Here is a 12,301-nt window from a genome sequence, read left to right as displayed (position 1 = left end):
CAAAAATGCAATAAAAAATGCAAGAGTTGACAATGCAGAAGAAGTCTCACCTGTTAACACAGTAGTATCGACTCTGAGAAACGTAAGGTGTGCACTGAGTTTTTAACCGCTTTCTCTCCATCTCCTTCCAACTGTCTTCTGTACATTTTCTCTTTGCCTGTTTTTCTTCATGTTTTTTCTCAACATATTCTGCATATGTCTGGATCCTATAACTTTCAGCATACCTGCTGGTGTTTACAGCTGCAGGGAAGAAAGGTGAGAATATATACAAAACACTGATAAACAACAGGATGCCCTTTTGAAGTAACTGATTTTGAAAAGAAGGTGGCAGTGAGCTATTACTTCCAATTCCACTGTTAGTGATTAAGGAAAAATTAACATAGTATGTTTGAAACAGATATTCCAACCTCTTCCCAGAGTCAGACTTCATACAAAACTGGTTAAATGTACTTAATACTTTTATTTTAATTTAAAAACTATCAATTCTTCAGTAGTAAAACCTTCTTCCAGATTGCTTGTTGGCAAGAAAAGATTTCCTGGATTTTTTTCCCCCTTTTAGTCTCATTACTTAACCCAGCAGGTTTATTTTGCAAGCCTGCCAGGAAAAGATGACATTTACAGAGCCTTTGCCAAAACACTGTTTGATTGCTGTGAAACATAAGCTTATTTGGGCTGCATTTTTGGTTTCACAAGATACCCATGGAAGCGGCACTTAGCTAATATCCAGCTGTTCCAGCCTTGTATCTTGCTAATGTTTGGTCTTCATTTAACTAAAGATGACTGCAAGTTCAAGGTATAAGGATTTCTCTACGTGTAAAATCAGAATAACTTCAAAAACAACAAAAACAAACCACAGAAAACCTTTCTCTCAGCCACAGTTTACCAACATTCCTTCAAATCCCAGCATCTTCACAGCTCTCAGCTTTTAGTCTGCCAGCCAAGGTCTGGCCTGAAGCCATTACTGTAACAGATGAATCAGCAAATTACACTGTCAACTGGTGTCCTCTGCTGTTTTCAGCCTAACTCAATGAAAGAAAGTATTGTAAACCACGAAGCCGAGTTTGAATATTAAAACAAAAACCAGCTCAGATTGTTTTTCATATACTTGGGCTGCACGTTTTAAAACACCTTAATTGTAGAGACAAAAACCTGACTATGTACTTCCAATCATTTCACAGACATTTCAGATGTGTACCCAAGCTTCTTATCCCAGTTGAAGTGGTGTCATCTACACTATTCTTATTACCCATAGCCCAAGAAATAGAAACAGCAAACTCCATCATCACAGTTCAGAAAAGGTGACAGAGATGTGTTGGTTTTCCCTCTTTCAGAATATTCTACACTGTCTGTTGTGCACGTTGGCTATGCTACTGGGAAAGCAATTCCCTAGAATACCTGGCACAGCATATAGATGCTGATGCCGCTGCAAAGTCTGTCAAACACAGATAAAACTGGTCAACAGCTTTATACATTTAATTTTAATCCCAAGAATTGATACCAGCAGGTATGATTAACAGCCTCATGAGATCCATGCACTAAACAAAGAGATGTTATGCATACCTCCCATCACATGCCTTGTATTTGTTTTGAACTGTGAAGTTACAGGATCTGTGTATAAGAATTGGGAGTGTGTTTATTGCCCATAAAGTTATGGTGCAGGTATCATGAACAAATGATATAACTCACTGGAGTTACAGCATGCCAGGCAGCATTCCTCGGGGTAAAATTTGTTTGGTTAAATTCAAGCATGTTTTTACTTGCAAAAATCAAGCCCAGTTGCCAGGGATTGTCTGGTAAATAGTGATTTGTAAAAACACAATAACCATTGCACACTATTTGATTTGCTAGAAACTATGAGCCAAAGTTACAGCACTTCCATTTAATTTCCTGACAAACCTGGCCTGTATTTAAGGGTCTTTTCTTCTCTGGTAAGTCATAAATAAAATTCTCCAGAAGAAACAGCATGTGGTCACATGGCCAAGGACTTTGTCAATGCATACCTGTAGTTCCTCAATACTATGCTAAATGTTAGTGAAATTTGTATTGCAGTATTAATTGGAGTTTATAGTTTGATTGTTTTTTAAAGCCTCAAGCATACCTGGACAACTTCTGCTGCAAGACATCACATTGTTACACACACAACTAATCAGCTGGACCAGAAATTTTAAAGGCAGCTCTCCAGCCTCTCCCACTAAAATTACAAAAGTTACTGATAGTTGGTAGTGTTGCCTCAACATATAAAGCATTGAACACACTCTAGGTTGGTTTCTCTCAGAAAAGACACGCATGAGCGTGAGAGTTCTCATTAATTAGCCAACATGTCTACTGAATTCTGCTCTCTCCTACGCTCTCCAATTTCTCTTTTTCACAGTCCAGTCTCTTCTGGGTCCATCTTTATCTCATACTGGTCTTACAGCCTATCAAAACCCTAAATTGTCTTCAATATTAAACTATTTCCTATTTTCTCTCCCAAGACAGTAGTCCTACCTCCTTTTTAAAACTGTTTGACTGCTACTGCCAGGTATCATTTTTCCCCAACTTAACCAAGCTGCATCCCATTACCCATTTCTGGTTCTTGCTGCATCAAAACCCTTTTACAAATGCCAAGATAGCTACAGCAGAGATTCTTGCCCTCAAAGTAGGTTAAAGAGAAGATTAAACCCTCCCTACCAATATTTTATTTAAAAAAATCAAACAAACCAACACAAAACTGAGAATCAAGCATCAAGATTTCATGAAAGATACTCTAGGATCATCCTGCACATTTAGCATCACTGGCAAAGCTATTAATGCAAAATTTAAACCAAGCTTTCCCAAAGAGTCAAAACCTTGTGGATCTCAAGAATTCAAAATTTGCAAGGGTAAACCACAAAAAGCTAGAGAAACTACAACAGCATATAATTTGAATAAAAAGAAAAATAACAGTAATGGCTAAGATGTGACATTATGCAGTATGACTGCAGTTGCCTTAGTCTACATTAAGCTATTTTCCTGCCCAGAGTATGTATCTGATCTGAATTTCACATTATCTTATTGGTGAGAACAGTCACATGAAATATAATTTTTCAAAGAATCTGGGTAATACAGTAGATAGTACCTGCCATTTCCCCAAATTCAGTGAGAAGATACTTGATATGCACACAAATCTCAAAATACTTGTATGTATGTTTAAGTTGTGGTGGTAAGCATTCATGCCAAGTAAATAAACCTTATAAAACACTAATAACCCATAAGGTCTAGTCCTGAGAAACTCAAGTTCAGAGAGATTAGGGATTTAAACAAAATTCATTGCAAGGCCATCACAATTTCAGCTGCTGCACCTGCTTTAGTCCATTGCTCCCCTGCTGTCTAAATACATTGGTCTACTCAACGCATAGAGGAAGAAGATATCCTGTACACAATAAATTCTATGTGAGCTCATGTATCAGGGCACTAACACATGGAACAACTTCACATTTTTTCAATGCTTGCCATTTATGACAAGCACTTGCTTTTCACATGTATTTAAAATTTCAGGTTAAGTGTATCCCATTTTAAAGCAGCACAAAAACATTCTCAGGAAAACTCTCAAGTTCCAATCACTCTTATATTAAAACAGTGGTTTTAAAATATTGTAGAAGTTGCTCATAATCAGAACATGGATGTCATTAAACTGCATCTTAAGCCTTTTGTAAAGAGACTTAAGAGCAAGTGTTAGCTGCTAAGGGAAAAACTACAGGTAGGTTTCTGAAGCACCACCAATAAAGTTGTTGGTTCCACTAACTTAATTATGCCAAACATCTTGGAAAAGAAAGCAAATTTGAGTTTCAAGCACTTAAAAACCTCACATATTTCTAAGACTTTCCCCATGTTTTAGAAATTAACCTACCCCCAAGTAAAGCATTTTTAAGAGTACATTTTAGATGCCCTATAAAGACTCAACAAGTGCAAAGACACACAAAGAAACCTCCCTTTAAGAGTGCATCTAGGTTCTCATTAGACCTGCAACTTAAATAGTCACTGAAAGTGAGCTAGCAATAATGTTCAAGGAAACTATGAACAACAAGAGCTTATTACAAAGCATTAACTGAGGACTCACTAACTAGTTAACTGCCCAGAACGGTCAAGATACTGAAATGGTTAAAACAGTGAAATACTTCCAGTTACATCAATTTATTAATTAAAATAAAATACTGGGTTCACCTTGAAGTTAAGACAATCTCAGGTATCTTCCCTATTATTTCCAGACTATTTGTATGAAGTCTAGAAAGTCAAGAAGCATCAAAATAGTACTTATTTCATACTAATCTTTCCAGATGAAAAGCCAACTTTATAAATATACAAAGCTGAACACCATCCAAAAGCAAACTGATCTATCAAGCTGAAAAGTCCTAAGACCCAGAAGTTGTACACCACCACTTAGTCCTGAAGTTTCTTGTGTTTATCAAGTGTAAGAGCACACACTGCTTTAACTTTTGCCACACACTCAAAAAGCATGTGCTTCATGTTTAACAGAAATGCTGAGACCACATGAAGTACAGTTTGGTAACAATAAGTTCTGTCTCCCAGATGTCCAAATAAAGGACTATCAATCATTTAATAAATTCTTAATAACTGCATACCATGAACAGCAAACCTCAACAGAAAACAGACCATGCTTATTGTCCCTTACTGCTCTGAGTTGCATGTAACCTGGAAATTAGCTTACAGCATATTGCAAGAAATGACAAGTTAGAGCCATCTAAACCACCAGAGATCACACGTTATTAATTCAGGACCTAAAGACACATTTACAGTCCAGGCTATCAGAAGGCTATTATTTCAAACCTGTTCTACAACACACCAAAAGGCTTTCCACTGCATTTGCTACTTGCAAACCAAATGCATATCAGTCCAAAGTATATTTGGAAGCAAAGACCACAGGGGTCTTTGATAGCTCTGCTTTATGAAAGTAACATTAAATAACCTCAATAAATGCTGCACCAATCAAAGAAATCAGCATTATTCTACCTACAGGTTCAGGTTCTTAGAGCGTCATGGAATGAAACACAGAACAAGCCCAGCGTTGGCTTCTTGTCTTTACTGCAACACATGGTGGAGCTCTGAAAGTTTCACTCCTTCTATAGCATCTGAACCAAGTCAGTAGTTTTGCCACAGACTGTTGGCTCAAACAATTTTACAGGAGAGAGCTGAAGTCAAGTCTTAATACTGAAGTAAGCTCAGAAACACTTACCTATTTGTACTTGTTCTGACTGGCTCAGTGACACAAATGCTGATGTATCATCAATCCATGAAACCTGAATGTTACCTAGAAAAGGCAGAAGAAATTATGATGACAATTTTTATCTTAGGTTCAGTCACAGATTTTAACTGATGTGTCACAACATAGTCTACTAAAAGTAACTTCACCCAGGAAGGCTCCTGTCCACTGTAAAGGTTTGTAGTGCACACAGAGTTGCACATGGGCCTGGAACTGTTCAGAAAGCAGTGACCATTCAGGCTGCATATGTGTCCCTCAGACCCAGAATAACGACCAAAAGGAAAGAGACATGTATAATACCTTTTGAACATCCAGAGTATTCTTCTGCTTCTCTATGGCACTTATTTATAAAAAAAGAATCTCATCATTCCAGTAATCTCAGGGTTCTATATAATGCTTTATCATCTATACAAGAAAGGCTGCAGCAATTTTTTCTGGGAAATTTCAGTTTTTTACTAAAATAAAGACCAGCTTTTGGGGTTTTAAAACCTATCCATCCTTCAAAACTGCAATAGTTCCTAAAGGCACAGCACAAACAAGCTCCACTTACGACCCAACCTTTCTTTACTTGTACAGACAACCAAGATAAGAAAATCCAGCTGGGGGGGGTGGGGGGGGAATGTGTCTATACAACATTTCCTGGACATGCAATGAAAACTTAGCTTGAGTAAATGTGAGGAAAATGCACAGAAACATTGATTTCATTTGTAGACTGGTAAAATGCAACAGTGATGGGAAATAAGTTCATCCAGTTAAAGCATTGTCTATGTGAATGGCTTGAAATGGCACGTCAGCATTAAAAGAGCTCAAAATCAGGCAAAAGCAGAGGAAAGTATTCCCATTCCAGGCATAGGTCTTACTATAGTATGAAACTCATTTACACCTCCTCTCCTCATTTACGTGCTCTACTGTTACTATAATCCAGATACTGAAAACGGGTGCAGGCAATTTTAAGCAGAATAGGAAATAGAGCTTATATATAATCATACAATCATAGAATGGTTATGCCACCATTTAACCTTCAGACATTCCAAGATTAAAAACAATGGTGCAAAATGGCATAAAATGCATTTTGTTTTCAGATGTTTAATCTATTTAATTTAAATTTAGCCTACAGATTACGAAGTTATAAAAGACTCTTCTAAAATCCAGCCAGACAAAAAAACCAATTTTCTATTTATAAAAAAATAAAAGCTTAGTTAGATGTAGTTTGCATGCTACAGATTTGAGTTGCCAGCTATTTAGGACTTTAAGTTATCATTATTCTAGTCATTGCCAAACCCAAGTATGGTTTCTGACATTTCCTTATAATAAAGAGCTAAGGCTGCTAGTAAGAGCAGCCTACCCTGAGACGTTATATGTTAAAATTCCCTTGTAGGGCAATGAATTATATTTCTAATAATTGCATCTTGGAAGAACACAGATCTTTGTTGCCTATGGGTAAGGGTCTTTACTGTAGGGAAGAACGTGCTTTTGCAGGACACTTAACATTTCATAACACAGGAAAAGCCCAAGCTGATTTACAATTGCAACTCAAGACTGCAGTGCATTTGGTAGGACCCTGACACCAAATTTCCTTGAAATATTAGATATTACTGCACTATTTATCTTTGCTCCAAGTTCACTGACAAGTTACTGCTCTGAATTTCTTTGTGTATCAAGTCTCCAATTCTGCATTCCTAATTACACGATTTCCTAAACAAGAGACCAGACTGTTCTGTAACTATACAGCATGGAAGTGCTGCCCAGATTTTGTCCCTTTCCTATAATTAACTACATAACTACCCTGAAAGAAAACTTCTCCTGTACATCATGCAATTGTGTCCTTAGTCTTAAATATCAAAGAGGACCAGTGATGGACTAAAAACTCCTGAAGGAGTTCAACTACTACTCAAATAGACTTCAGTGCCCATATTCTCACCAAGTGCCAATTAAAAATAAATAAAAATCCAACCTATTGATGACACATCATTTCATTATCAGATACTTATTTGTTGCTGCAGAAAGGCTGCTGCGCTTAAAAGAAATTTAGTGTATTAGATAATTAAGGGTTTCAATACCTGCCAACATATGCTGCCTTTATACTCAGATGTTTACATTTAAAATACATAATTTTAAGAACAAGCCAAATATTAACTAGCGGACACTGAGCTGCAATCTGAAGAGAACTGCAACAAATGTTCTCAGGCAATCCTCCACGCTTAAAAATACTCTTTTCAGACTATATCACATTTCATTATTATGAAGAAATAAGAATTTGAGACAGACAAGATTAATAAATTCAGTACTTCAGTTCACTCAGTGAACATTGTGTCTGCCTATGGTGAAAGCTGTATTCCAGCAAATACTATTTTAATACTTTCACATTTCACATCAGCATGGCCAAATATACTACACAAATTTAAGAATGTAAAGAAAGTAAATGTTCTAGGAGACTGCTGAGTGCTTCAAGTACTCGTGCAGCAAAACTACAGTAACCCATGAGGCTATAAAAACATCTTGCATGAACAGGTGTCCACTTGGTATGCATGCAGTACTGACAGACTTCAGAATCATGAACACCCTTTCTACATTAGCAACTGTAAAACAGTTCCAAGTCTGACAGTGCAGCTCTTCAGCTGTTTCACTGCTTTCATTAGAAGCTTCAAGAAAGATTACAACTCTCCATCAATTCATACAAAACAAATGAAAAATAATTTTTCTATAAGGTCAAAGTAATGTTTCTATTCAACTTAGTAATGGATTTTTAATCCAGGTGAAAGTTTAATTTAAAAACACTTTTGTTGAGCTCATGTAATAAATTGGGATAACTCCTATTTGTTACTGGAACTTCCCTCCCCCACTTCTGGCAAATCATTTAACCTCACACTGTATCACGCTGTTTTCCTATCCAGCTACAACTGAAAAGCCATGGGTACTCCTACAATTTTGGAAGGAATCTGCATTTTCTTTCAAGGTACAATGGCACTAAGATCTAAACCAAAATACAGGTACTACCCAAGTACCACAAATTTGCAAACCCTGGTATGAAAACATTCAGCTCTGAAATAGAGAGAAGTGAGAGAAAGGGGAACGTCCAAGTTGAGAAGTGTTTTGCGGTGTGTACACGTGACCCCTGGCTGCAGGAACCACTGCTGGCACTTCACACTAATGCTGGAGGAGGAGTTGGGACAGTAACAGAAATTATACAGCTGAGTCTTCAAAACAGAAACAATGTTCAAGTTGTGTTGTTTCTTACCCTGTGATAGCAACTCCAGAAGAATCTCAGTCACTTAGCACATTCTCACATTCTGCATTTCCCAATCAGAAATATTGAATTTACACATTACGCTGCATCATGCTGCAGCACAGATCAACAGGTCAGAAGGAGCCGTGAGAGTTTTATGTAGGTCCAGAGATCCTGCACAGCTTACCAAGTGACAGTTCTAGGTGTGAGGAACTGTATCCTGTAACCTAGCATAATGACTCACAGCAAGGACAGGAGTGATGAGACTGAGTACACTGCGGGACTTCAATCCTTTCACTGGTGTTTAAACATCCCTATGGATACCACAGCAATTATTTCAATGGAGGTGAGGTTTAGGTTTGCCCTGAACCCATTTGCCACACCACAAATTCTGACTTTAGTCATTAAGTGTGGTATGTTACTTTGAAACAACTTCCATACACTCTTTAGTACTAGTTAAACACACATCTCCATTTGCTTGTCTCCAAAAGGCAAAAAGTCAATTTCACAGCACAGGTAAAAAATATGCTCCAATGGACAGAATTGGGACTTCAAATAAGACTAGAGAAAGGAAAAAAGGGAAAGCACAGTACCAAGCAGAAAACTTTTTAGAAATAAGGACGTTACAAATTCAGTCATAGTGCTCACCTTAAAGCTGTCATGACTCAAGTAATGTAAAGCAAAACTTATTTTTTTTTTAAATGAGAAAGTGAACCCTCCCAGTAAACACTTTGGTAAGCTGCATTTTTTTTTCCAAAAGAAATTTCCCATTAAAATCCTTATTAGACAATTTGTGGAAGACAAAAATGCAAAAATGTATAATTTTTGTTTTACATTAAACATTTTAAGAAACTAAGTTACCCCTTTGCAACAGAATAAAAGCCCCAGAAAAATAATTACAAATTACTTGGAAGCCCAGATATCTCTTTTGAAGCGTTACCTTACCCAGCAATAAAACTAGAAACCAGTCTGCAACTAAAATCCATGTTTTCTGCTGCAAGAATTAGGAGATGACTGTCAATTAATTAGGATCTCCATGTCCTTATATTATATAATAACACTATACTAATAAAAAACCCAACACCATAAATTATATTAGTACTACTGTACTAATTAAAAAATCAAACCTGTAAGGAAGAATAGACCACATCACTCACCAAAGGCACTGAAAAGCTGGTAAAGGTCACTAGTCTTCCACTCTTTGGGAAAAGTAACATGAAGAACGTGATCTCGTTTGGGCTGCACTGTGAAGGAAGAGAGTATTTAAGATATCTTTAGTCACTACTAGTTATTTTCAGGATATCAAAAAAGTTATCCAATATGGTTATGTAGCTTCCCCCCCCCTTTTTTATATTAAAACCAAAACACAACCCAAAAACAACAACAAAGTTCCATGAACCATTCCAGTTCACTAAAGGTAACTAAAGGGTTAACTGCACACAGCTTTATATGATCAGATTTTAACTTGACCACACCAGAAACACTCTCAGTAAGAGCTTCTCTCTTCTTAAGGTATAAAGACATAGGGACTGTCATCTTAACTACCCTCCTGATTTTTTTTGTGACACAAACTTGTCTAGTTTCTGATTTCCTTACCTTTCAGCATTAAAATGGTGATTTTTTTCAAGTCTGATCTCATTCATGTAGCACATGTCCAAAACTGGACCATCAATCACTTACTATTGCTATATCCAACTTTCATGTGTACCTGACCCTATTATACAAGGGCAAACCTGCCAGGGTTTTTTGCCACATTTGGCAAAGTAGCAACTTTGTGTTTGGCACTGTTTTCTGATGAGTTTCTCAGAAACTCCTGCTAACAAATTACAGGTTTACAATGAGACTTGAGCATCAGATTGGATGGAGACACAAGTTGCTAAAGAAAGTAATGCTTCCATGAGGTCAGGTGAAGTCTTGCTCCTTATTTCTCCTACTTCATAAAACAGAAAAGGCACAAATTTTTTAAGCATTGTAACTCAGGTTTTTTGGCACTATACAAGCCCCACATGTCGTAACAAGCCAACGAGGATCAATTAATTGCTGTATCACCTATCAAAACACCTAGCAATATAGAGCTTTAAATATTTTCAATCCAGCATTAAACAACTCTAACAGCTAGTTTCAGATGTTTTAACAACCTTATTCTATTGATTAGAGAGAATAAACTACTCCTAATCTTCCAGCACCTATTTATTCTTTCACTTGAATACTCTTCAAACTCTATACCTTCTACCTACTCAGCTGAGAAATACTTGATTCATATTCTGCTTTGCAGTCATTTTGTGAAGAAAAATATTCTTAAAGGCATTTTTAATACACAGTAATAACAAATGATGATGAAAGTCACTTTCACATATTCAATACTATTCCACCTAGCACACCTAACACAAACCCCATTCACAAACTAGCTATAACACTAGTGATGTAACACAAAGTTGGAAACAGAGCAAAACTTATGACATTCACTTAGTTAACCACACCTCACCTTCATTTTCTTTAAATACAGTCTCCAAGTACATCTACCACAGAAACATGACCTTATTCTTTGCATCACTTCACTTCTCTGCCAAAAAGCCTCCTACAGACAATAACCAACCAGACAGTTTCTCAACCTACAGCTGCATTTAAATCTCACAATAGAAATAGAAGTTTCTCTAGCAGCTAGCCAAAGATGACACCCTAGATGTATTTTCCATTTCAAATTTGAAAGTCTCTGTGGTTCAGGTTCTGCTATAACATCTAAGTCTATTCTACAGGAGTGGCTTTCAGATAAGACAGACTTGCAGAGGCAGACTCTTTTTTGGCAATTCTTCCTGGCAAAGTATCAAATTAATCCTGTAAATTGGCTAGCAAGTGGAACTAGCTTCCTTACAGCTTAGCAGCTTTGCAATTCTCTCAATGACCCAAAGTATTTATCCATTCTTCCACTCAATATCAAACAGTTGGGGAAAGTAGTATGTAACATAATTAGGTAACAGTTCAAATAGCCACAGAGCCAGAGCTCAGTGATCTAATCGCCTAACTGTGTTTAAAAATCAAATATGTGCCCTTACACCACAGATTTTCCTTTTCCATCTTTCTGGAACCACATTCTGTTACTATAAACAGCATCTAATAAAGGGTCATCCTCCAATCTAAGTTTTCTGATTCATGGAGTGGAAAATGTCTTCACATCAATATTGCTTCCAGATGGGTACAATTTTTTAGACATTTATGTATCTGACTTCACAGTATAAAATCATGACTAGGTGAAGGCTTAGACTAGGCTGACCTCACCTGAAGGTTTTTCCTTATAGTGTAATATCCCATAACAGTACAGGACTTTATGTTAGTAAAATCTGTTTTCATTTAAATCTATTAGCAACTTATTACAGCCTCAGGTCTGTAACCTAAAATAACCTGAAATGGAAAAATATTTCAAGTAATATTTTTCCATTTATATAACCATAATGTCATGTGGCAAAATAATCCTCATGTTGTGATGTAAGTAAATGCACTGCTACATGCAAACTATGAGGCAAAAGGTCAGAAGATTTTTCAGAACCACATACTATTCACTGGCTACTTTGCATTCTGTATTTACTGCATCCGGTATTTACTCTCTTCTTACATTTAGTTCCAACAGTTTAATCCATTCCAGTCAATTCCCTTTATAATGCAGATTATTTGGTTAAAGTTGAAGATCTGAGGGATTTTCTATTTCATTAAAAAAGGGGGAGGTTTAGTTCATTTGCTAAGTGGCTAATAACCTCATGTCCCATGCTTTAGATATGAGAATTAATCTTTACAATTCCTCCTCCAGGAAATCTGTCAGAAAGATAGTAAATTTAGAATGA

The 12,301-nt window shown here is 36.7% G+C and overlaps 1 protein-coding gene across 1 annotated transcript in view; it reads right to left on the bottom strand.

The window, feature by feature from the left end:
* The window catches only part of PARN (poly(A)-specific ribonuclease), a 39,834-nt gene that overhangs the window by 9,089 nt on the left and 18,444 nt on the right, over positions 1-12,301 (bottom strand). The window contains exons 18-20 of the mRNA XM_084271049.1: positions 9,623-9,709; positions 5,213-5,287; positions 51-240 (exon numbers count right to left, since the gene is read on the bottom strand). Coding sequence (XP_084127175.1) covers positions 51-240; positions 5,213-5,287; positions 9,623-9,709 — 352 coding nt within the window. The remainder of the gene's footprint in view (positions 1-50; positions 241-5,212; positions 5,288-9,622; positions 9,710-12,301) is intronic.

Source organism: Gallinula chloropus (genome assembly GCF_964237585.1).
Source record: "Gallinula chloropus genome assembly, chromosome: 15".
Taxonomy (NCBI): Eukaryota; Metazoa; Chordata; class Aves; order Gruiformes; family Rallidae; genus Gallinula; species Gallinula chloropus.
Note: the sequence above shows the minus strand (reverse complement) of the source record. Positions and strands in the feature narration are given on the sequence as shown.